This window comes from Linepithema humile, chromosome 1 (genome assembly GCF_040581485.1).
Source record: "Linepithema humile isolate Giens D197 chromosome 1, Lhum_UNIL_v1.0, whole genome shotgun sequence".
NCBI classification, from domain to species: domain Eukaryota; kingdom Metazoa; phylum Arthropoda; class Insecta; order Hymenoptera; family Formicidae; genus Linepithema; species Linepithema humile.
Genome location: NC_090128.1, coordinates 39,061,078 through 39,086,719, shown reverse-complemented (window position 1 = coordinate 39,086,719; position 25,642 = coordinate 39,061,078). Strand labels below are relative to the sequence as shown.

At 41.5% G+C, this 25,642-nt stretch overlaps 2 protein-coding genes across 10 annotated transcripts; one reads left to right on the top strand and one right to left on the bottom strand.

Annotated features, from left to right (window-relative positions):
* The first annotated feature begins 1,753 nt into the window (after positions 1-1,753).
* Positions 1,754-23,713, top strand: LOC105677994 (uncharacterized). 4 transcript variants are annotated; one of them, XM_012376929.2, is made up of 9 exons: positions 1,754-2,014; positions 6,367-6,697; positions 7,744-7,950; positions 8,184-8,409; positions 14,175-14,389; positions 16,792-16,949; positions 19,545-19,636; positions 20,900-21,092; positions 21,383-23,713. In XM_012376929.2, exons 2-9 carry the CDS (start codon positions 6,510-6,512, stop codon positions 21,610-21,612), a joined length of 1,509 nt encoding a protein of 502 aa, XP_012232352.1. In that variant the 5' UTR covers positions 1,754-2,014; positions 6,367-6,509; the 3' UTR covers positions 21,613-23,713. The 4 variants fall into 4 exon arrangements, with proteins under 4 accessions (XP_012232352.1, XP_012232351.1, XP_067204195.1 ...); XM_012376928.2 differs by having other exon boundaries at positions 6,353-6,697; XM_067348094.1 differs by having other exon boundaries at positions 6,237-6,697.
* LOC105677995 (voltage-dependent anion-selective channel protein 2-like) lies at positions 8,718-13,886 on the bottom strand. 6 transcript variants are annotated; one of them, XM_067348101.1, is made up of 5 exons: positions 13,307-13,886; positions 12,712-12,938; positions 11,829-12,055; positions 10,281-10,490; positions 8,718-9,502 (listed from the first exon to the last, which is right to left on the bottom strand). In XM_067348101.1, the coding sequence occupies exons 2-5, from the start codon at positions 12,871-12,873 to the stop codon at positions 9,364-9,366; spliced, it is 738 nt and encodes a 245-aa protein (XP_067204202.1). In that variant the 5' UTR covers positions 12,874-12,938; positions 13,307-13,886; the 3' UTR covers positions 8,718-9,363. The 6 variants fall into 6 exon arrangements, with proteins under 6 accessions (XP_067204202.1, XP_067204201.1, XP_067204200.1 ...); XM_067348100.1 differs by having other exon boundaries at positions 8,733-9,507; positions 11,833-12,025; positions 13,307-13,880; XM_067348099.1 differs by having other exon boundaries at positions 8,738-9,507; positions 11,833-12,055; positions 12,712-12,918; positions 13,321-13,877.
* Positions 23,714-25,642: the final 1,929 nt, after the last annotated feature.

Sequence of the window (25,642 nt, the reverse complement as noted above, 5' to 3'; positions counted from 1 at the left end):
ATAATCCTAGGAGCGTTGCGGGCGTTAAGTGGAACGCACCCTTAGTAGGTGGTATAAATATACGAAAAATATTTTGTTCTAATTAATTTAATGCGCTTAATTTTCTTCGTTACTCGTGTATTTTCTTCGTGTACGAAATTGAACGAGTAAATAGTAAAAAAAAAAAAAGAAAAAAAAAACTCATTTTTCCATCTTTGATGTAAATATTTGATACTCAATATTTTCGATCATAAATACCTGAAGAAAACAGAAAAATTTCAGGGGAGGCTACGCCCCCCTCCCCTGAATTATCTCTGGGTGGGCGGTCGCCCCCACTGCCCCCCCCTCCCCCGGTTCCACGGCGCCTACACAAAAGAATATTTTGCACGCTTTCAGCTAGATTGTTTATGAATAAAATACGATCGCGCGATGGATCTCAATATATTTATAACTTTCTCCGTCTTCTTTCTTTCACCCGTGATGCGTCGACGAACACATAGTCGTTCGTCCATTTACCCTAATTTGTCCCAAAAATATCAATCTCCAATCCCGCGCAAAGCTGTTCCTCGCAAACGCGAGGTCACTCTCGCTCGATCGCCGTTTCACGCAATATATCTCTATATCGAGATCCGAATATACGAATAGGGAAATCCGAAACGCACCGTTGACCTTTCGGCTAATTTGTGGAACAATGATCGCTTAAATCAAATTTTCGAATTGGCCGACGGGGCGCATTGCGGCATTGCTGATCTCCCCGTCTTGACGGCGAATAAAGCGGCGAATAAAGCGTTTCCGTGTCGCACGCTAGAGGCACGCCGATCTTAATTAGTCGCCCTTTCCGCATAAAGCCGCGAGATGCGCCTTATCTGCATCACGCCGATGCATCGTTGACACGCCGCGTTTCTCTTGTCGCGACCTCATAAAAAAGAAGAAAAAAAAAAAAAAAACCGAATAAGCAGTGGGGTGTAGCAGAGATAGGCCGGCACATTGTATTCACGGCCGGAAAAGTCTCTTCGCTTGGCCGAACTCTCGAAAAGGTCGCCGATCTGTGAAGAGGCACTTCACCTCGCGTCCTCCCCTCGTCGCTCGCGCGCCTCGCCACTTATCACCAATCCTTTATCTCACCCGGTTCGCTCTTTCTCTCTCCCTCTCTCTCTCTCTCTCCGCCTCTCTCACCCTTGAAACTGCTGACACGGAGAAGGCAGGGTAGCGACTAGCCGGGCTCAATCCGATCGATCTAACCAATCACCGAGTCGACTGACACGCTTGTCACCTGTTCAGCTGTGCAAGCGCGCGCGTGTATTGTGTGTCCCCGTGAATACACACATCCGCGCTATCTAGGTGGACGATAGACAATTACAGTAGCCGTAATGAATTACGGCGTGCTATGTGAGATTTTGCCTGACGAGGGAGAGAAAGCCGGGCGCGCCGGACTTTGCGCGAAAAAGTACAAAAAAAAAGCGCTCTCTATGTGACTAAGCGACTAAGAGGATCACGAGGATTAACTTTTATATCATCTTAGGGATAAAGCTCGAGCTAAATTCTATAAATTCTATGAGGGCGGAGAGACAAATTTGCGAGGCACACAATTGAATGCGAAATATAACTGAAACCCCGCCAGGCGTGTACATTGCACACCGCCGAAACTTCCGCCCACAGAGACAATTAATTAAGGGAACGGACGGGAAGAGGAACGGGACCTCGGGTTCACAGAGGAAACCCGCGGGTACTTCAAAGATCCCAGGGACGATGTTATTAAACGAAGGTCATATTCTGTTAAGATAAAAGGACGGCGAGAGGCGCTGCGATCCCTCGCAGACGCGTTTGTATTACGGGCATCCAGCTCACCGGTAATATAATCTGTGACATGTGTCAATACTAAGCTTTGACACCCCGAAAGCTTAGTCGAGCGAAAACCCTTCGTTCTTTCACGCGCCCGTCTCCTTCACTTATCGTCTTAAGACACGAATTGGATTTACGGAAACGGGAAACCACCTGTCAAGCCATCTCTTTGACTTTCGACACTAATATAGAGGTAACCAGGAAAAAGATAATTACAATAAGATCGGATCGGCGAGTCACATAAAATTCAGAATATAGAATACGCGTGAGAACAAACCGACGGATAATTAAATGCGTTCGACATACCGCAGCTCTAATTCTATATTAATTAATACGTAGAAAATAAATACGAGCATTTTACAGAAAGTAATATTACAAATTTAGATAAAAAATAATAGTATAGAGAAAAGAAATGTAAAATGCGTATAAACCTAACCTATATATACTTGACCTATATTTAAAGCGTCTCTCTCAGCTAGTTTAATTGAAGCGATGCACGTTTCCTACAGCGAAACATTCACGGCTTAAAGCAACGTGTGCTACAATTTGCTACAGGATATCATCAATGTACGCCGGAGGCTGTTGCTCTTATCATGAAACACTTTGGTCGGTATTCATAGTCCGTTCTTATATTTAAGATTGTCTTAAGCACGGACTTATATTCGCTCTCTTCGTCACACATAGATTGTGTCTGACGAAGAGAGCGAATATAAGTTCGTGCTTAAGACGATCTTGAATATAAGAACGGACTATGAATACCGCCCTTTGTTTTGTTCCGAAGTTCTCTCTCTCTCTCTCTCTCTCTCTCTCTCTCTCTATCTATCTCTCTCGCAAGTCTTCCACGTGCGTCGATCGATCTCGCCGGTAAGTTCGATGATTCTTCACAAATTCACGGGTTAATCTTCTATCACTCGATTTTTTGATGTCTCCTTTGATTATTATTTTCACAACTTTTTGGTGACCTTAACACAAAACACTTTGGTCAATATTTGAACATTTTGGAATTCATCCTTAATAAATGATAAAGTGTAAATAAGAGAAGAGCCACGAATAAAAAGTGACGTTTCTTAATATTCTCTATAAATATTAAAACCCTCTTTCATATATTTTTGTCTTCTGTATATAATTTTTTTTTTTTGTTTACTATCTCTGACATGTTGTGAAAAATTCCTAACGTATGACGGAAGAAACTTCTTCGGTAAAACGATAAATCATGTTTACACGTTGAGGATGGTTAAAAAAAAAATTGTCATTAATAATAATACTAAGGCTTCACTAAATTAACAATTAATATTAGAAAAAAAGGCGAAAAGAGCCGTTGCAAGTTGTTCGTGCGATGTTTTATATTATAAAATTACAAAGACAAACGTTTCTGTCTATGTTAGACCTTCATCAGTGTCATTACAAATAAAACTTATGATAAACGGTTTCACAAGTGTCGAAGCGCCTTACAAACAAATAAGACGATATACGCAAAATGTTCTTGATGACAAATAATTTCAACGAAAAACTATTTTCCACATAGCAGAATTGATAAATTGGCATTGTTTTTAAAATGATATATCATTTTAGCCATCCGACTTAGTTAAACTATATCTGCAATTTTAATTATGGACTCTACGAATTTTAAGAAACTCTCCATGCATTATGAAGGCATTCTGTTGAATAATTTTGGTCTTTGACTCTTCCATGGTTCGGACATACAGTTTCGGATTAAAAACAATGCCAATTTATCAATCCTGCTATATGGAAACTAGTTTTTCGTTGAAATTATTTGTCATCAAGAACATCTTGCGTATATCATCTTATTTGTTTGACGCTTCGACACTTGTGAAACCGTTTATTATGATTTTTATTTGTAACGACACTGACGAAGGCCTAACATAGGCAGAAACGTTTGTCTTTGTAATTTTATAATATAAAACATTGCACGAAGAACTTGCAATGGCTCTTTTCGCCTTTTTCTCCTAATATTAATTGTAAACATAACTATGTTAATTTTTGCTTGGTATATTTATGATATTTCGATATATAAAACAGCGATAATAATATTTTCCCTCTTCACGATGCTTATCCACGTTTGTTTAATATCTCGCGCTATTTATTATTAGTTATCGGTCTGCGTTCATTATATTTTTAGTTTACGAAACTATCTTACGTAATTGTCTCATTCACAACGCGGCCGTAGCCTTGAATGCATGTCCGATGAAATGAAGCAACGAAAATATATGCAAAGTAAAGCCATCAGGCCGCTACAGTGTTAACATGTTTCGTAAGCTAATTAATTCCGTAACTCAGACTGCGAGGGAATCCGGAAACTATTGACACTGTTTGCTATTTCCTACCTAATAGTTCGCCTCGTGTTCGAAGCTATATTAATATTTACTCACTCGCGCACGTGTACGAAATATCTATGGATTGTTATATATTGTTCGTAATGTATCTAATTTCCCAACAATTTTCTGTCTGGGACGCAGAGCAGAGCCTTTTATCGCCACCATAACGCATTACGCAAACAATCGATCTTGCGAATCCTCGAGATTATACGCCGGTGGCCATATGGCGTGGAATTATTCATGAAAAATATTTAAATTGATTCCATCCAAATGTTAGATCGCTCCGCGGGCTTTACATTCGTAATTAAAGGAAAGAAATGCTATTAAAAAGTACGATATTTTTACTAAAAAAGACAATTAAAAGAAAAAGAAAAAAGATAATTAAAAGTCTTTATGCAAGGACTGCTTGATAATCTTTTACTCTCTCTTTCTCTCAGAACGTTCCATTAAAAATGTTCGATAGAAATGATGTTTTTGTGTACCATATAATAACGGGAAAAAATAAAGCTTTCCTCGCTGCGCGCTAAATTGAAACCGCGGAAATTATTTATTCCGGAAATCATTTAAATCTACGTAAAATGCCACGAGCTTAATTTCTACCTTCCTGAATTCACAATTTCTAAATTGTGTCTAAATAGTTCGTCGTCGCGTTACACGCGACCTAAGATCCGTCAACTACTGCAGGACTAATCAGCCTGAACAATGCTCGTCCCTACTCCCGTCACGGTGAAGGAGATACGCGATAGCCTGAAACGGAGCGAGCTATCCTTTACGAGAGGTTCCTTCAATTATCGTACCCCTCTCAGGTCCACGTCGAGACTAACTGAGCTCTTTAATAAATTCAAAGCGTATTGCTCTCTGCACTACTGTAGACATTCTGAAAGGAAATACACAAACGTTTCTCGTTATTTACAATCTCTAAGTTCCCCGTTAACGCTATATGCATAAAACTGAGCATTCGTGAAAGTTGAGAGAAGAACTTGGTTTTCCTCTGTAAAGAGAGCCGAGTCTGATGATGAGTTTGAGCTCGCGCAATCGAGTTGCGTAAACAGATATTGTTTTTAATCGGTTTAGGATACTCCAAGTCCCACTTTCGTTACCTTTTTTTCTTACTTCAATCGATCTTTATTCGTTCTTTCACTTTTCGTGCATTATTCATTATCATGAGATAATTACACTTCTCTTGAACTTCTCTAATGTATCCGGCCTTCGTTTTATTTCTGGTTTTTCCATCGGTACGTGTTCCGCGAACTCTTGGTTGATCGAATTACTTCTCATGTCCTTTCTCATCCGTGTGACGCACACGCGAGAATAGTTTCACACGACTCTAATCCGGAAAGATTGTTCGGGTAATCTCGTTATTGTATATTTTTCTAAACAAAGCCCTAGAAAAACACAAAAACACACAAATGTTTAATTAATATAATGTTTCTCGGACAAAAGGCAATTTTGTAAATTGGTACGAATTATACTTGCGCTTTTTTTTTATCGTAGAAAAGACGATAATTTTGAAAAAGGATAAAGTTGAAGTATTTTCGCGGTTTTCCATTTCTAAATTATTGGCCGTTGCATTTTCATGACAATTACGTGATTATAGCCGGTGAGAGGACACCGATCACTTTTACGACGTTACCGCGAATCCACCCGTCCGCTGAGTTTTGGGGGTGAGTCACGCTTGCGCAAGTCCGGCAAGGTGCCGGAGCCAGAACGACGTGCAACAACCATGCGAGCTTCAGTTTTCGCCTGGGCCTCGCCGCGAAAAAAGCGTCCGCTCGTGGACAGAGGACTCCCTCGTTCCACCCGGGATTCGCCTCGTGGTACTAATCGCTCGTTTGAACAGAAACGCACACTTCGATCATGGATTCGCGTCGCTCGATAGCGGCGATAGCGGTGCATTAATCGAATGAGAGTGAAAGCGTGATAGAGTTGCTAAACGACTATTTTGCATTTTACTTATCATACAGCGTGCAGAATCGATAAATTCCATTGACACATCCGTCATTTGACTCGCCTCGCGCTAATTAATCGTTCGTGCGTTATTTTAAACTCCTTGTAAATTGATCAAAAATTATCAAACAGTCCCCCATTCGCGCTGTGCAAAATCTCCTTTGAGTCTTAACGGAGCGCAAAAAGCTAATTGCGAGCCTGCATTTGCGTATGTTTGAAACTCGTTGATGATTGGATTCGTCGGCCAGGCTTTTCCCACCAGCAAGTTTGTAAAGTTGCGTTGCCAAGTTTTCGCGGAAGAACACGTGAGATGCTCGAATGGGGAAGAAGACAACTTTGTAACGAATCTGAGAAATCGTCGACGGTGGTACACGACGACGTGTGAAGTTCTCAGTGACTACATATATGGCAACGTCCACGGTCACGGATCATTATAAGACTATCGAGAGGACTTCTCCAGACATTTCGGAACAAGTTCCTTTGAACGTCTGCGCGTTCAGCAATTTCCCGGACAAGTTTCAAGATTTCTTCGCGGAGCTCACCGAAGACGGCGACGACCTGCCCAGCATGCTCGAGGACAAGCTCATACCAAAGTAAATATAAAATAAAACACAACGCAGTTTTTCATAAAATTAATTTAAATTTAACTGAGAGAACGTACTTTCTTGTAAAGAAAAAAAAAAAAAAATAATACCGAGTATCTCTTCGTCGAAGCATTGAGAAATAGAATCTAGAAGGGAAAAAATAATTTGATGTGGAAATAGTAAAGTTAGGTTCATAAACATTTGGTAGCACAATATGAAAATATCTTCTCGCTAAAATATGAAGGAGTTAATTAATTGAAATATTTCTAGATCGGTAAATTTATTTTTGCAAAAGCAGAAACACAGTTTTAAAATATCTTTACTGAAATATTGGAGACTTGATTAAGCGCTAAATACAGAATTGCATGTTCCATCGATTGTTTCAGTATCATTAAATAATTATAAATAGAGGTGGGATCAAGGTAATGCGATTAAATTATAATCAACGACGGGGAGCATCGAAGCTTGTATTTATAGGAGCTTACCTAGCTGTCGAATCTCGATATTGTCACCGTGAAGGCATTACATGCGCGACTGCTTGAATTACGGATGTGTAATAGGCAAACGCATGGAACTTGCGAGCAGTTCGAACAATTCCGACAGTCGTAAACCGCGGTGCACAATAATCCGGTACCTAATGCCGTTCGCCGCCGCGCGGTAGAATCGGGAAATTCTGCAACTTTATCTCGAAATTACATTTCTGAATCGTGCGGATTATACGGATTGTTGCGCTTGTGTCGTCGCATTGGGGGTTCGCGGCATGCGACGAACGCGCGTGGGACGTCTTCGGCAGCGGTTGAAGCCGTTTGGGATTCCCACAATTCGATTAGAGCCTGTTGCGAAATGATTCCGCGTTACCTTCTCGCGCTTAATGAATAAATCTTCAGTCGGCTAAGTTTAATGCGAAGTGGAAACGACAGTAATTTGATTGACTGAAAATCAATGACGACGCCAATGGGATTTAACGGGCGCTGAAATCATCGAAAAGTCCATCGTTCGGACTGCGCAGCGAAGAGACACGCGCTCATCGTATCGTCATATTTTTTTTTTCGCAGGAAGCTGGACAGCACGAGCGTCGATGCGAAAGGCCGGCGATGGAACAAGAAAACTTTCCAGCGGCGGAGCAGCGAGGTGGAGGTCCGTTCGCATCACGCCTCGGGATCGCAGGGTCAGAGCAGCGTGGATAAACCGAAGTCGCCGATCCCCTCCCGACGCAGAAGTTGCAGCATCGCGGTTGCCAGACCCACGCCGGACTTGCACAGGTCGAGTTCCTCGTAAAAGTGATTAATCGTCGATCTGCATAGTCCGCTTGACGTTCGCGCGGCAATCAACCCGTCCAACGGGCGCTTAAATCTCAAAGCGCCGCGCGCTGCATCTTTTCAGCGCGTACGCGGAATATAAATTGATTGGAAAGTCGCAGATTTACGATGAGATGAAAATATCGCGCTTATAACACGCGCGTTAAATAACGCTAGCTCTATTTTCGCACCGATAGATTTCTGCAAGCGGAGGCCGGTCCCTGGGGTCACCTGTCGCCGTCGCCGAGAAGCCCCACCAGGACGCCGGTCATCAGTCCCGGCGCCGCGTCGTCGTCCTCGCATCTGAGCGCGGGCGCGAATTCCAGCGGGCCGAGCCCGACGAGTCCCTGCGGAGTCCGCGGACCGGGCCCGAAACAGTACCGCAACAGGACGAGCAGCATGCCGGTGGTTCCGCGTCACAAGGTGAGTTTGCGGTGTGCTTTTAAAAAATTTCTCACACGGAAGAGTCTCGTGCAGTAAAAGAATTTACGACCTCGGTTGGGCAAATAAATGTAACGGGGCGCGCGCGTACGATAAGACTTACATATGTAGGTCGGCGGCGCACGTAGCTGAGTTAATTTCCTCGGTTATTGTCGGCGATACCTCGGAACGCCGCCGAAAGGCTTTCTCTATGACGACGGAGGCGATTGGCTCGCATTCGCGAATTAAATTGGATGCGTGAGGCTGCTAAATGATACGGCCGAGCGCACAATAGAGCCGGGAATATTGTGATCCCGGCTGTTATTCTTCTCGAATTTCCTCGGAAACTCGCGTTACGCGAGTTTGTGGAGCGCAAAACTGAAAACTGCAAATTGCAACAACACGGCACGACGGCTTTGTCGCCGAAGAAACGATGATTTTCCGCGTCAATGATTAATCCATTCGTTTCTGCGTACCGCGCGGTGTACCGTTACATATATATATATATCGGGGCTTAAAATTAAATATCGTCAAGCCGACAATCCGTAATTAACGGAGATTTTTGTGCAAAATAATTAGTTTAATTAATTTGAGCGAAAATAGCCAGTTTATTTTATCTTTTTATTTTCAGGGAAATTCTTGAATTTTCATTCAATTTTCTGTGTACAATATTCTTACGTAAAATAGAAATACAATAGTTACTACTTTTTTTTTTCGAGTTTTCCGGTCGAGATCGACGAGTGTTAAATTTCAACGACAAACGCACGATATTTGCATAGCACAATACGCAGACGGGACAAAACTCATCGCGCGGAATTTGTCGGAAATTTTAGCTTCAAGCCTCGACATTGAGCGCTAATCCGACCTGGTGATCACCCCTGGTGATGTTCGCGCAGTCGATGTTGAATGAAAGAATTAACGTGACCCCGTCGTACAGCCTCTGCATGAGACTCGTGGCTAATTGGAGATCGGTATTGAACTTGAATCGCAGAATTGACTTTTCGGCAATTTTGCACTTCGCCGCGGCACCGACGGTCCACTTTTGCACGTCGCCTTGTGTCGCGTATATGCCGTTTGCCGCGACATCCAAGTCAGGCTTCACTGAACAAACAAGGAATCAAGATTGACAGAACGAAACAGCCCCGAGATTTTCAATGGTCGATTTGAAAAAAATAATTATACTTTTCAAGTTGAGACGTATTACATTGTCGATGTGCGATTTTAACGATAGCCGCTTGACAGCGGCACTTTAAACAAATAATTTGGAGCAAGGATATTGATGTGCATAGTTCTCGTCGCGCAATTCTCGCGCGAATTTAATAGTGTCGGCTTACAATCAGGCTTTGCTATGTGTCACTATCACGCGGCGCTGTCAGAAGCCCTTTGCATGCTAACGCAGCTAATTATCACCTCTACTCCGTTGAGGAAATTGATAACGTCGCCGTGACGTGCGCCGTATATAATATGTGTAAACGATTTGTATTATGCGTTCATATTCCGCCTATCTGGACGCAAAGCGACAGGATCTCATTACATTCGCTTGAATGAGGCACGTTTAAACCTCATTACTTAACGCGCGAGAGGCGGCGCGTACTTTAGCAGTTCCGTTCGTCGACGACGGGACTTCGCGACGCAAAGTAAGAAGCGAGGAATAAAAGAGGATATTACGGAGCAAACAGAAATTGTCACGGAAATGTTATCTCGCTCAAGCTATTACTTCAGCATTGCTAATTTCCCGGCGCGCACAAATAATTACGAATCCTTCTTTTATCTATAGTTCTGCAGCGACAAAAAAAAATTAGTAGAATAAAAAGGCTATAAGAATCAAATATCGCGGATATTAAGGAGAAAGAAATTTTTTTTTTTTTTTTTACCTTTGTACGATACGGAGAGCCCGTACTCGTGCGGTATGCAGGCGCATCGAAAGTGAAAATCGACGTCGGTGCACCCGTAAACGAGACCCACGTCGTTCGTCGTCATTTTCTTCAAGGCGGTGTCGTAACCGGCTTGATAGCCCAAGAAGAGATCCCTGCACTTCACCACCACCGAGCCGAGCAGGCTGGTGCCTGAGTTGAGATCGTTCGCTGCGCAAAAAATGGGAAATTCGGTAATTTGCACGATGTGACATGTGACACGATTGGATTATTTTCGCGCGCGGAGCGACGCGATTCCCACGCGGGCGCGTCGCGCAAAACGATATTTCCCACGGAATCTACTCTTTTTTTTTCCCCCTATTGGAATTTAAATGGACGTCATCCACCTCGCTTTGCGCGAGTCGGGTGTTGCAAAATGTATTTTATCTCTCGGGAATTTGAGCGCGCGGCTTTTCTCAACTTGTCGTATCGGCAAAATACAATCCCGTCATCGCTGTCGAAACTACCGAATGCGCTGCGTATCAGTAGTCATCGTCGAAATCCCGTGTTTGCCCGGAAAGTCCGTGGCTTGTTAGTAAACATTTGAAATGCCGCGATGTTATTTCTGCAAAATTCACCTGATATTAGTTAGAAAGGAGTTTCCCCGCACGCGTATGTGGGTGAAATTATTTATTAAAGTTTCCCTCGATTGCAACATGCACGATTGTGGAAACGAATTTTGCCGGGGAGAAAGAGAGAGAGAGAGAGAGAGGGGGGGAGGGAGAGAGAGAGAAGGAAAAGTCGAACTAAGTAATCGAAGATGAGCGAGCGAGTCGCTTTCACGTGTTCGATCTTTATACTAAGCTTCTATATTTATCGCCGGAGAGAGAAAATGGAGGAAAATCGTACAAGTGTGTCTACTATTTCTGCCGAGGTAATTAATTAAAGACGAAGAAAAGGTATCTCGACGCTCCGGTAATTTTTTTGTACCCGATATATTAATTTGCAGACGAAATATTTTATTCTGGAAAAAGAATATGCCACTCACATTTCGCAGTTTTGGAAATTAGTTCGCTTTAAAGTGAAAGAAGATTCCCGCTGAGTGTTTTGCATGTAACATTGTTGAATACGCTTCGCAATATTGTAGTATATTAATTATATGAGCTGAAGAGATTTTCTTTTCAAAAACGTGCGGCTTTAATTGACTTTTTCTCGACGAGGTCGGTGGAAGGTTTGGGTTACAGTATAATTAATCTTTTTTTATCCCTTAGACAAAAATATGAACACAATGTAAAGCCCTTTCATCCGTCGCGCAGGTAGCGAGCCTAACTGAAGCCGTTACTTTGCACAACTTATAAATAGAGGATGAATTTTTGCCCCGCGAATTTTACCGCTCGCTTCACAGAGAAGCCTGGGAAACCTACGAGCATTGTCCGCGGCAGAACGATTGAAATTGAAATCTTGCCGAGAAATGTGATAATGGCGCTTCTATCAGACAGGAGGGAACATTTTAATTCCACCGCGTCCGATTAATATAAAATTACTTAAGTCTAATGAAATTGACATAACCAACAGATCTCGCAGTGCGCGTTGAGCCTCTCGCTGGCGAATCTCGAGCCGACCTTCACGCTTTTCGCAGTCGTTTCCGGATTGTAAGCGCACTCGGAGAGCAAATCAACGCCCTTCATTAGCAGTCCATTAAACTCGTATCCCAGAAGAAGCACGCCCGCGGTCGTCCATTTCAACAATAGAGCTCCTGCGTCTGCCTTGTATTTGGTTTCCATTAAACCGCTTAACTATCATCAGTTTATTGTGAATAAAATTATCCAAATTGTGTTATTGTGAATAAATCATTCAATTTCACAATGCTTGTTTCTTAGATTGTTTGGTTATTGCTATTGTTCTAGCATAATATAGTATATAATATTTCCGTTTCAATCGGTGTGAGAAACGCTTGTAAAAAGACAATTAAGCGTTGTTCATTAAACTTATTTATAAAATAATAGTTCATATTTGTATATTAAAATATTGATATATAAATATAATTTATACTGCGCAACGTATAAATATATACATCATATTTGGATAAAAATCTGTACGTATTTCCGCGGATTTTTCCCCTTTTAAGAGAGCAATCGCCACGTGTTCGAGTTCAGCGAGACGCACATATCGGCTACATAATCCGATGTGTAATTAAAAGTAAATATTGCCGTTTGAAATAGTCAATTCAGCTATATTTCCTCACAAAATTTTTTGCAAGATAAGTAGCAATCCGCGCCGCTTGTTTGCTTTTTTCATAAATAAATAAACAATAAGTAAATACGCTTGAACGATATCACTCACGTAATGCGAATGAAATTTGGATTTGCCTAAATTTATTTTTCTATCGAATTTTTGAAAAAAAAATTGTGTAAAAATAATTATCGTGACACGTTGTACAACGTAAAATTACCTTCGACGTCTCAAAATTCAAAATTGTGTCACTCATCATGTGAAATCTCTTGGATTTCGTCTTGACATTGAACTTGATAAAACCCTTGCCTTGATGGTAGCCGGTTGTAAAGATGTCCCTAGCGTTTTTTCCGAGCTCAGCAAAATTTGGTACTTCCATCATGGATTGAGGGAGAGTAAATTGCGTTGAGATAAATTGCTCCTTGTACTACAATAGTAGACCTTTTTCTATATTCATAGAATACCGTATACGTTATTACGTACATATGTTATCGTGAAAGTTCTCTTTTGCTCTCTTTTTTCAATATTAAACTGTAATATTGACTAAAATATTAATTTAATCCAAACATTTTAATTATCCAAACATTCAAATACGTCCGAATTAATTGTTGCTAATTTATGTAGACGCGGTTATAAAATACGCTATTTTCTCGGTTTATCGTCAAATTTGTTTGTAACTTTATATGATCGCTATCATCTAAAAACATTTAATTAATTAATGCAATTCAACATTCCGTCTAAATTGAACCGACTAATTCCAGGGTTAATTAGGTCTTCGAATATTCCCTTTGCCTCAAAATTGTGTGGATGATTACAATAATTGTCCTACGTTCTCGTCCCGTTAAATAATTCACAACTCAGCAAATTGGTGCGTCGATGTAATTTGTATTGGCGACGTATGCAACTGTTCTTCGACATGACGTAAACATTGGTTGGCTTTAAGTCTTCTCAGCGTGAGCAGAACAGATTTCAACAACAGAAGATTAATCGTACTATTTTTATAGAGTGACGTGGTCAATATTTATTTTATGCTTTATTGCAATCTGAGAAGCGGAATGAACTTGATAAAGGAAGGAAGTGAGGCATGATACGAAAGTATCGATGAAACGCAAATCGACATTCGTTCACAAATTCGTTGAAACTCTTGCGAGCTGAGTCGGGACAATGCGTTGTGAATACGTCAGCGAACGCGTTTGCATCGATCAGTGAATGCGTTAGGATTCGCGGTGACCCTAATATGCGCTCAAGAGTTCGTTGCGCACCTCTCTTCCGTCTCTTTCCGCTTCATTTTGCAGTGATGAAAGACGACATGAAATGATCGATACATATCGATGGTACGCACTATTCAGTGAAGCGCGTTAGACTTCATACATCAATTTACGTCGTGCAGTTTGTAATTTCATCAATGAGCGCGTCGACAAATCGCATCAAATTACCGCAGTGCAAAGCGCAATTTGTCGATTGCATGCGCCGAACAGAAAAAATCTAAGATTAAATGTTGCGACGAAAAAAAAATGATGCGCAGATACTTGTTTAACTTATTTATTGTTATTGTTCAATAGATACTTTTTCACTAATTTAATCTTTCAAATCAAATTTCGTTCTCTCTCTCCAAAGTAATCAAGTATAAAATAAATATTTGCGCAAGCGGCCGTAATTGATCGTAATTATTGCTTGTTGCAGCCAATGTTGGGCGATACAAAACGCAGCGGCGCAACGGGTGGCGAAGAGGGTGAAACTGAAGACGGCGTGGAATATTACAGGCTTCGATCCTTCTCCATCACGGCGAACGGGGTCTTCAACTTGGGCGATTTATTGAAGACGCGTCGCAGTAGGAGCATTAACAGTGTCACTTCCTCCACCAGTTGCAGCAGCACCCGGGACGTCAGGCTGCTTAGGTGAGAATAATATGACAGTATAGTATCGTACGGGGCGGGGAAATACGTGATCCGCCGCGACCGCATTTCAACACCCCTGAAAATTATTTTGAAATTATTCCGAGAATATTGAACTTCCGATGAATTATTGTTTCCGTTACTCGGAAAGTTGTGTGATAAATAAACAGCGCGTTCGCACAACTATGCGCGGAAGTATCCGTAATTCCAAATTATTGTACTAATGACTAGACTCTCTCGGTCCGTGCAATTTAATGCGGCTAGCTAAAGGGAACGCGAGCCTGAACGGAGATAATTATATTCTCTTTTGTATGAATATTGTTCGAATAATAATAATAATAAGGGTTACAGCGGTATCGCGGCTAAAACTAAACAACGGCTGAACATTGTAATTGGATACCTTCGTTTCTATGGCTACCGCATATAAATGTAGCGCGTAAAAGTATAATTTACATATGAACGAGGAGAGAGAGAGAGAGAGAGAGAGAGAGAAAAAGAGAGACGCGTTAGGAAATAATCTTCCACGTGGACACGTGCAGACGCGCGTGTATCCACCTCCGCATTTTTCATCTCCATCCCGGATACCGGCTGTTTATTTTCTTCTTCGACAACTTCGTCGCAACAACGTCGCCAGTTCGGAAAACAAAGAAAAATGCGTGGAATATTTCCTCTCGCATAGCTTTACAGTAAAACATAGATTCCTCCGAGATGCATAATATGAATAATTCTCAGTTTATTTCATTAGTTCATTTCTCGAAAATCGAGAGAAAAAGAGGCGAGATTTCTTTTTCATAAGGAATTTCAAAACAAAATTTGCGCGAAACGAAATTACAAGGAATATTATTATCGCGCGCTCGTCGCACTTGCGAGGGGAAATCTGATTTAACAGACAGTTGATTGTACAAATTAGAAATTGCCTGCGAGAACGGCTTGCCTTTGACACGAAAGTTGACATGCCGAATCTAAATTTATCGCCAGTAACTTCCGTTTGAGGAGCTGTCTCGGAGACTCACGGAGATATCTCGAATCTTCCCGCACGGCTATTTACGCTTCATCGCGTAATGTAACCTGCAGCAGTGCTGGATATTCGGCGGATCGTCTTCCACTTGGTCTTCGCATGCTCTCGGTTAACAGCGCGCTCAATTACTCCTGTCGACTTCTCCATGCGAGTGCAAACTTCGGATAATCGCGACTACGCCGACCACTTAAGGGCGTCTTAATTGCCCGTCAGGTAATTACACGCCGCGTAAACTACATCCGGTCGCGCTGCGACAGGCTCGACGGACCATCGCCGTAAAGAAAGTCATCTTTCCGGCTGTTCTTTTTAAAGGGATTAAAAACGGCGCTATCCGTCTCGTCGTTGCCCCGCGCGCATTTTCCCCCGGCACGACGATTTTCAACGTCGTCGAATCCCAAAAGATCATCCCGGGCAAACGTGCTGCAACAAAAAGCGGCGACGAACGATCGAACGCGTGGGCGAAACGACGCGGCGCGTCGTATAATCTTAGAGAGTGCTTCCTCGCCGTGGAAATCCGTGGAATTGAACGAGATAGACTGAAGACGAAACGTGCATTGTGCCGTCACCGACGTATGGTCTAACCGCGAATAACTTGGATCGCGCGAGATGCGAAATACAGTCTCGCAAATTTTTTGTCGAATAGATTTTTTTCCGAAAAAAAGAAGACAGACGCAGTTTAGAAAGATGATGTCTTCGGTATTCATTACAACGTGCTTTGCGGCATATCGCGTTCCGTAACTTTTTATCTTGCTTCTAAAAAGTGCAGATTTTCATTTTATAGGTCTTTATTTCTTTTAATCGCGCTTTCTGTTTTACTCGCTCTCTTTGTGCTTTTTATTTCAGAAATAGAAACGGGCGCTTATATGATTTTACATACAAAGTATAACACATAGAAATGAATATTCTAATGACGCTGATAATAACGAGGGAACATTATTAATAGTCTTTTAAGTATATTAATTTGAATTTTTGCAAATATAACACGTGGTCGTTCCATATTTTTCACAGCATTTTCGCAGTCGGAGAGACACGGAATCGTAAAAAAAGTGAATGGCATCGCGCATAATAGCGACAATAATCTCAGTGAGCTTAATAAAAATTGTCGGAATTGTGTATATATATATATTTCTTGAATAAACAGCGTATTTCCCGACTAAAATTGTCGTCGCTATTACCCTAACAAAGGATTGTACTCGTCGCCGTGCGTATCGCGCGTATCTCTTACAATAGCGACGAGTGTCGCGACCAAATCATAATTGCGTAATTAGCGTATGAATGAATAAATTGCGATGCCCCGCGGAGCGTGATTCATTCGCAATTTTGCGTATATCGCGCAACGCGCTTCGCACACGCTTCGGATTTTCATTCCCTTTTCTCGTTTCCCCAGCTCGGCCTCGCAGCTCTCCGGCATAGAGGCGGAGGAGGACGCCGGCAGCGTGGCTAGTTACAAAGTGGGCATGCTGGGCGCATCGGAAGTCGGGAAAACCGCTCTCACGGCGCAATTCACCACGAGCGACTACATCTGCGCTTACGACGCCTCCCTCGGTAAGAGCACATTTCCGCCGATCGGCCTGTATACGACCTTCATCAGACATATCCAATTTGATTCGGTAACCGGAAAGATTAATTTCATTCATTAATTTCATTCGCGCATCGTACGCAGCTGTTTTGCATTTAATTATAGGAAACCCATTGACCTATTGATAATATAATATTGATGGAGGACCTTTTCATTTGTTGCGAATCAATAATAATTTGCATCGATTGGGGATGATTTGGTGTATATTTGCGCAAAGCGTATTTCCCTTAAAGTGCTTTGATTACATCTTTTAATTATTCTGCCGTTGGTATTAAAATTATTACAGCGCTAATACCTTTCGTTTCGCAGCACCGCTTCGTTAAAGTTAATTTTGTACGCTGATCGCATCTTACATTTCAAAACTAATGTTCACGAGTACGCCTCCGATAGCTCGGGGAGCGAATCTTGTTTCGTTATCACACCGACGGCTCGGAACACTAATCAGCTTGTGACTGATAGGTGCCGGTAAAATCAGACTGAACGACAATTGACGTGAAGATCTTTAATGAGCAAAGTCACTTAATTACCACGTACATTTTACGCGGATCGCGAAGACCCGTAATCGCGCGGACTCCGTTCTGACTCCCACACCTCCTTATTAACTTTTAGAGAACCGACTTAATACTCGCTCGCACGTTTCCCGCATTCGACTGACTGGTCTCTCGTTCGGAGCGCGCACCGGAACGTTGGTCCTTTTCTAACGAAAAGGAGATGGATCCACGAATGACAATTGTCAATAGATCTCGCGATTTAATTAGGCCTATCAGGAGCGACCAGCAGTGCGAACGTCGTTGCTGTACAAACAATGCTGTTTGTCACGTAGGCCAATGTTTTGATCATCGGCATCAACAATTACCGGCTGACTATGTCCTTCGACAAGGCCTTGATGCTTCTAGAAGGTTCGCACTGCTGCTCGCGAACAGCTATGCATCAGATACGCGCATCGTACGCAGTTGTTTTGCATTTAATTATAGGAAACCCATTGACCTATTGATAATATAATATTGATGGAGGACCTTTGCATTTGTTGCGAATCAATAATAATTTGCATCGATTGGGGATGATTTGGTGTATATTTGCGCAAAGCGTATTTCCCTTAAAGTGCTTTGATTACATCTTTTAATTATTCTGCCGTTGGTATTAAAATTATTACAGCGCTAATACCTTTTGTTTCGCAGCACCGCTTCGTTAAAGTTAATTTTGTACGCTGATGGCATCTTACATCTCATTAACCTTTTCTATTTGCCGCTTCCGCGCGCGTCTCCGGCTCCACATTTCCCCGCCGTGCGGCGAGATATTTCTTCACGAGATACTCCCGCTCTCTCGTATGCAAAATAACCGATCGGGATTGACAATCGGCGCGACGCGCGATTCGATGAATTTGGAGAATGCAACCGCGCCAAGGGAGGAAGTGTCGCAACGCGCAGTGCGTGATCGCTCCCGTCGCAACAATAACGGCGAATGCAAAGTTCGGCCAATTAATTTGCGCGAGCAGCTCGTTTGGAACCAATTTCGCTTGTAATGCATTGTCTGCGATACATCGGCGCTAAGCTTTTGTTTCTCCCCGCGGCGGAGAAAATTCGCTCATCCGTTCGATAAGCTGTTCGCAAAATGAAAATCTCCCTCGATTCTTGCGATGTATGCTCCTTGCGCAGCTCGGAACTCGTTTCGATAAGCTCGATACGACGGTAAGCTCTTATCCCTCTCGCTATGCTCAAGCGGGGAATACGAAATTCCTTTTGCGCTCCGCGCGCGGCAAACAAGAAAGAGAGAAAGAGCGGGTTTTCAGTCAAATCTTTTGGATAAACGTCGCGGCGACGGGACGTCATAAGCTACGGTCCGCTTGATAGCGTACGAGTGTACAATTCTTGAGCGAAAGCAGCGATATCGTGACCCAAAAAGAAAATGCCGCTCCTCCGCCTTCGCCACTTCTTCTTTGTCCTCCGGGAGTATTACGCGTACCATATTTTCCATCGTGTTTCCGCTATAGTGAGGTCGACTCTCTTGGCTTTCAACGTTGATTTTATTGAAACTGCACACGCTTATGAACCCGTAGCGAGTACCGGTCGAGCGGGCGACCCGTGCGAGCTTTCAAAGCTGACCCCACCTTGTATCGATTTTCCGAGGCATTCCACCGAGAGCTTTATCGATATTTCGTGTACGAATGGGGTAATGTATCTTTCGGACGGTGCGCCGCGAGACGATACCACCACTGTCTGCGTCATAATGCTTCCTCGGGGAAAGAACGATTAATGACGGCGCCCTGCTTGAATTTTATCGCCGGTTTCAGGCGCAACTAAATTTGTCCTTTCGGATAAATATCTGTTTCCTTCCTGGAAAATTAATGGCGGATTAAGTCTAACTTGTACAAGAGGATGAAATATGATCGCCCCGTAAAGAGGCGTCATTGTTTCTTTTGGTCGCTAACTGTTGCCTTCTTCGGCGCGACGCATTAATCACTCCGCCGGCTAATTGCACGTGTTTACGCGTTGTCGCGTGCCGCGTGTCGCGGGATTTTGATTGATAATTGGACGTGCCACGAAGCTCCGATCGATTTTCAGACGAAGAATATGGGCAGAAGAGCGTCTCCGTGATGCTCGACGGCCAGGAAACGGAACTGGAAATTATTGATCATCCCGCCGCGGAGATGTCGGTGAGTAAAATGCGACGTTTTCCACTCATGTGCCGAAGAACCGTGCCAATTGCGTGATATATTGCATTGAATTAGTAACGCCGGATACCGAGAGAAATTTATCGGATGCTTTAACGTAACGACTCGTAAATAGAGTTATAACACGATACTATCTTTATCGAGTTTTATTGTCGATTAAGTGCTGGCGCTACATAGGAGATGTACAGCGATATAATATACGTCATATAACGCGCTTGTAAAAGAAACGTACATGTTCTTTATCCGTTAAGGAAGATGAATAGACTCGGAGGATCAATAACGCGGAAGTGACGAGACAAGTGAATTATTTGTTCGGATTTACGACTTATATCAAGATGAATCGGAAAGCGACTTCTCTACGTAGATACAAGAAATACATTGTTCAAAAAAATTGTGGCATGGAAACGACGATAGCTCCGCGAAAAATCATTGTAGGATCATAATTTTTTTTTTTTAATTAAAGCCTGAAGTCTCTACTTTAAGATACTGTGGCTCGATTTTAAGTTTAATGCTCTTACTACTGTAACCTTTTAAATCTGAGGACATGTTTGTCATATTAAAAATTGCAAAGTTTGGGTTACTTTAAAGTGCTGTAACTTTGCGAAAAAAAAGCGCAGAAACTTGCTTTTTTTTTAATTAAAAGGGAAGGTTCGAGCTTTATGCCACTGCAAACGGCATCCCCAAAAAGAATTGTAGCAAGTCCGTGCATTCCGTCAAACTTTGCAATTTTCAATATGACAAACATGTCCTTAGATTTAAGGGGTTATAATGGGGTACATTAAACTCGAAACATAGTATCTTAAAGTAGAGATTTCAGGCTTTAATTTAAAAACAAAATTATACGATTTTTCGCGGAGTTATCTTGTCAGTCAAAGTTGGCCAATGTTTGCCCACAATTTTTCCATGCCACAATTTTTTTGAGCAATATATAACAGCGTGAACCGTGTGAAAAAAAACGTCCTCGCGCGCGATGATAAATGGTGTATGACCCGTGAATGAACAAAATGTGCGTAAACGGAAAATAAATTATTCTTTTACATTGCAATTTAATATATGGCGTATGAAATATTGCGATTCGTATACATGGTGTTCGACAATTTATTGCAATATCGCAAAATTTCGTGGTGTCATTATTTGATTTGCAACGAAATTTACTGCTCGGCGAGAAATAAATTACTTACCGAACTGTTTGCTGTTTGCGGAAGTGTCGACGTGTACCGTGGATTTTTCTATATTTTTTTTGAGGTCGAGACCTTCTGTTCAACCTACAATCCGGACGTGTACGTCGTGGTCTACTCGGTGGTAGACAGAAGCAGCTTAAAAGTGGCCGAGGAGACTTTGCTCTATTTGTGGAAAAGCGATTACATGGCTACTCACGGCGTCATCCTCGTCGGTAATAAAGTGGACCTCGAAAGAAGACGGGAGGTTCTGTCGGTCGGTGAGTACTTGAATTTTGTGTGAATCCGCCAACGTGGTCGCAATATCTGTCGAATTATTTAGACAAAACAGCGAGAATGATGCGGGTCGCGAAATCACCACAGATAAATTAATTTCAGACTTATATAATTTTTTCTAACTGAACTAAACCTTTTTTTTTTTACGTAAAATAAAAAGACAGCAAAAGTAGTACTTCGGTTTAATTAAAAACGAGAAAAGACAACAAGCGTAGAACGGAAGAATATGTGAAAACTTGGATTGCATGCCCACTCGAGTCTTTCGTTTCGACAGTCGGTCGCCGTTTGGCGAACAACTTCGGCTGCAAATTCATCGAGACGTCGTCGGGGCTGGCCCATCACGTGGACGAACTCCTGGTCGGCATTCTGGCGCAGATCAAGCTGAATCCGCAGCGCAGCCAGGCCACGAGCCGCCGTCGTAGCAAGCACCGCAGGCGAATTCTGAAGCATTTGCTCGTCTTTAAGAAGCGGACCAAGAGCTGCGAGAACCTCCTCGTTCTCTAACGCTCTTCGTTCCTTTTGCGCGGCGAGAATGATTTTACCGGATATCGATCTGCCGAGAGTGTCTCTTCGCTCTCCACGGTCTGAAAGCGTGCTCTATCTTTCGCGAGCGGCTCTCTCTCTCTCTCTCTCTCGTGGATAGTTGAGAAACATGCGATATAAGCGAGTAACATATCTGATAAAAGGCCGCAAATCGGTAACCAAAGGATGAATATCGAACAGGCTCACGGACACGGCACAAATTGGAATAGGAAAATTCGCTCTCACGAACGCTTGGCGTGGCGCATACGTCGCGGAAATCGTCGGGTTTTTGCGGAGAAATAAGATATCGGCTGGTCACTTTATCGAACCTCAAAGCGGAGCTTTTATGCGAAGCGCGATGTAGTTCGTACGCCACTCTTCGTAGATGCAATGATTAAAGCAAAGAGGATTAAAGCGACATTCTGCTGTAAAACGCATTACGTACGTAAATAATGATTTCGCGAAAGCAGCAATGTCGCTTTGTGTTTCTTTCTTTCTCTCTCTCTCTCTCTCTATCTTTATCTCTATCTCTATCTCTATCTCTATTTCTATCTCTATCTCTATTTCTATCTCTATCTCTCTCTCTATCTTTAACTCTATCTCTTTCTCTTTCTCCGTTAAACGCGTGGAATAATTGTTATTGTATGTTTTATCAAGCGATTCTGATGTATGTGTCATCTGCCGGGTGGCTTTACGAGGATAAAATATTGTAATTTATTATAAAGACACTGCAATATTCAATAGGTATAAACAGCGAAGTAAGTCGGGAATTAGTGTCACTGAATGAAATGTCTCTGATGAAAATTATATTTGGAAATATATAAATTTTGCATCTGACGGAACAAGCTCCTGTGGGATTCGTATGATTCGCGATGGCTTTGAATTGCACAACACTTTTTGCGTTGCAATAAAATTCTGCGACGATCCGACACGTAGCAGAAATTAAACTCCGCGCAATTCAAAGCCACGCTCGGCTCTCAGATGTGGCGCTTATATATTTCGCGGGGTATAATTTTTCTCACAGGTGCATACACATATTTGTGCTATACTATCGTCATTGTGTATATTTGTATTTGTGCTATACTAACGGTCTATCTGAAGGATTACAATAAGTTCGTTACTATGAAGGAGATAAATAAGTCATATATATTCAATAATCTAGATTAATGTTTCTAACAATATATGCTGATAGTAAAAGAACGACGATAATTACAATAATTACAATAATTACAGCCGATAATTACAGAAGAGTCAATCTTTGGCATTTGCAGAGAGTTAATTGTAAAAACGACAAATTTCTACAGACACCCGAACGGCTCTGCTAAGTGATGGGAGTCTGCGAGGGACGCGAGATGTATATATATATATATATATATATATATATATATATATATATATATATATTTGAACGTACAAATGTATCAAATCGATCAATATTATATAGCGAGGATATATACAGGGAATCGTAACGGCATTCTTTATGAGGGAAGAACCTGCTCTAATACAAATTTTATTTCTCTACTGAGATTTATATATAATGCATAGATTTTTTTATCGCGATTGAAATAATTCAGGCGCGAAAGAACTTACCTGCTAAATCGTAATTGACGAAAATGTGAGAACCACTAAGCTCGCTGTTGTCAGAATCATGTTAAGCAATGTGTGTAAGGAATGTATCTTCCGACGGGATCAACGAATATAATCGACCAAGCAAGTAATCTTTTATAGACAAAATTCGCCGACGCATTAATGTCGATATTAAAAAAATTTACGCTATGGACCCAGAAAAAAAAAAAAAAAGTGCAAATCATTTATCTGCCTATATTACAATGGTGTCTGTCCAATATCAATATTGCGTAACAGCAGCAGATTTTGTTTGAAACATATCGCGTGACTGCAAGACACAACAGTGGTTATTACACCATATCAAAACGGCTATCGCGAACTGCGTAGCGCCGCTTTTCAGGAAATTCGATATTTTGATTAGAATTCGTCGGCGGTTTTTGTCAACAAACGAGTAAAAAGCATATAATGTTTTATATGGATTTTTAATAAATTTCTTTCTTTCATTCCTGGACACAAAGAGTTTGTTCCCTTTATCTTCCGCATCGCGTTATATCTTCGTGCATTGGACTCAAATAATCAAATGTTATATTGTCAAAATATTCAATTAATCAATTGAGTCTTGATTTTTTTATTTAAATATTTTTGTTTCTATTTCAGCACATTTTGCTTTTACGTTACAAATTGTTGAAATTTTTATTCAAAGAGCACGGTAAGGATTGCGATTATGACAGTACAGATTTTGCGGCGGAGAAGGCTGCGATAACGTTGTTAGCAGCGTCGGCGGCGACAAGAAGCGAGAGCAACACAGTCCAGGTGTTATCGGACACCGTGGCGGCGGAATACACGGCGGTCTCTGAGGTGGAATTTCGCAAGGAATTTCTTCAATTCTCGGAGGGAGGATTAAGGTCCATGATGGTGATGATGGTGCGTCGCTCGGACATTTTCTATAAAGGATGCAACACCTTGAAAGTGCAACAATTAATATCGTTCCGCCAGTGGAAAGTAGCCACTAAGCATTTTTTTAGAAAAAGCGCAATAAATCTCGATCATTGCAATTCATCAAAGTTTCATAGACGACATTAGACTTACAGACTGTCAATAGCGCGTACCAGATATTTCAATTCTTTCATGTCATTTCGGTCGGACTTCGATTTCTCTCTCTTTGCATGACAAGACATATTCCGCCTGGTATTTTTATCGATGTTTGATATTTTAATTGTAATATCAATTTTCTAATTGCATTGCATATTGAGTTTTTATGTGCTTTGTGACAGACAATTTTGCTGATAAAAAACCGCAACACAATGAAACTGCTGTTTAATATAAAAAATCAATTTTATATCAATACTGAACAAAGTCACAAAAACTAAAATATCATAGATGCAGTGATGCAAACTCGAGCCGGCCAGCACCCGAGCACCGCGGTAGAGGAAGCACGCACACAAACGAGAATCGTGACGTCACACGTACGTGTGCGCTTCGTCGTTCAGTTTGTAGAAGCGAGTGGACATACGTGTTCCGTCTCCTTTTTATCAAAGCGACGTTGCGCGCTTGTTGCGTATGACAACGTGAAATGCTTTTTCAAGATTTATGTGATCTTGTAAAAAGTAAATAATATTGATATTAATAAAATATCAGAACATTAAATGTTTATGAATTATTAATATGCGTTAATTGCGATAGTTAATACTTTAGAGTTTAATATTATGTTATACAGGGTGTCTCATAACTACCGCTTAATACTTTAATAGTATCTTTTGGAGATAAAATAGAGTAAAGAATCTTAATACAAAAATATCAAGGCTACAATAGTTTTTAAGTTATAAACGATCAAAGATGCTAATGATGTCGCGTAGGACGCTCGCCTGGCACGCTCAGGTCCGCAATTACACGTACACGCGTACCGATCTGTCAACTGCTATTGATTTTTACAAGTCAGGTGATATTGATTTTTACTGCACAGCTGATTTTTCACGGACGTGAAATGCATGTGGATTTTCGTTACTCCAAATGTGAGAGTTGTGGCTGTTAACTACTCCTTCACGAGTAAAACGTGACTTGTCTGTAAATAAAATTTTATGGACAAAACCAGAATCTTTATTTTCATTTTCCAATAATCATGTTGAAAATGATGGGAGATTATACATGAACATTACGATATACTTATTGTATTTTCTGTATCAGATTAAAACGCTTACAATAAATACAATGTAACGCATCTTTATTGAAAACATTTTCATCTAGAAGAATCTAATTTTATACATTGTTATTAGAGAATTAAAATAGAGATTCTGATTTGGTCATTAAAATTTTATTTACGGACGAGTCATGTTTTACTGGTGAAGGAGTATTTAACAGTCACAACTCCCATATTTCGAGTGACGAAAATCCACATGCATTTTGCGTCCGTGGAAAATCAGCTGTGCAGTAAAAATCAATATTACCT

Coding starts and splice junctions, on each gene's coding strand:
- LOC105677994 (XM_012376929.2), top strand. CDS start 6,510: ATGGCAACGTCCACGGTCACGGATCATTATAAGACTATCGAGAGGACT. Junction 7,951..8,183: donor CCCACGCCGGACTTGCACAG/GTCGAGTTCCTC, acceptor TCGCACCGATAG/ATTTCTGCAAGCGGAGGCCG. Junction 21,093..21,382: donor ACGGGAGGTTCTGTCGGTCG/GTGAGTACTTGA, acceptor TCGTTTCGACAG/TCGGTCGCCGTTTGGCGAAC.
- LOC105677995 (XM_067348099.1), bottom strand. CDS start 12,873: ATGATGGAAGTACCAAATTTTGCTGAGCTCGGAAAAAACGCTAGGGAC. Junction 10,491..11,832: donor CAACGCGCACTGCGAGATCT/GTTGGTTATGTC, acceptor TTTTTTGCGCAG/CGAACGATCTCAACTCAGGC. Junction 9,508..10,280: donor GCTCTCCGTATCGTACAAAG/GTAAAAAAAAAA, acceptor TTGTTTGTTCAG/TGAAGCCTGACTTGGATGTC.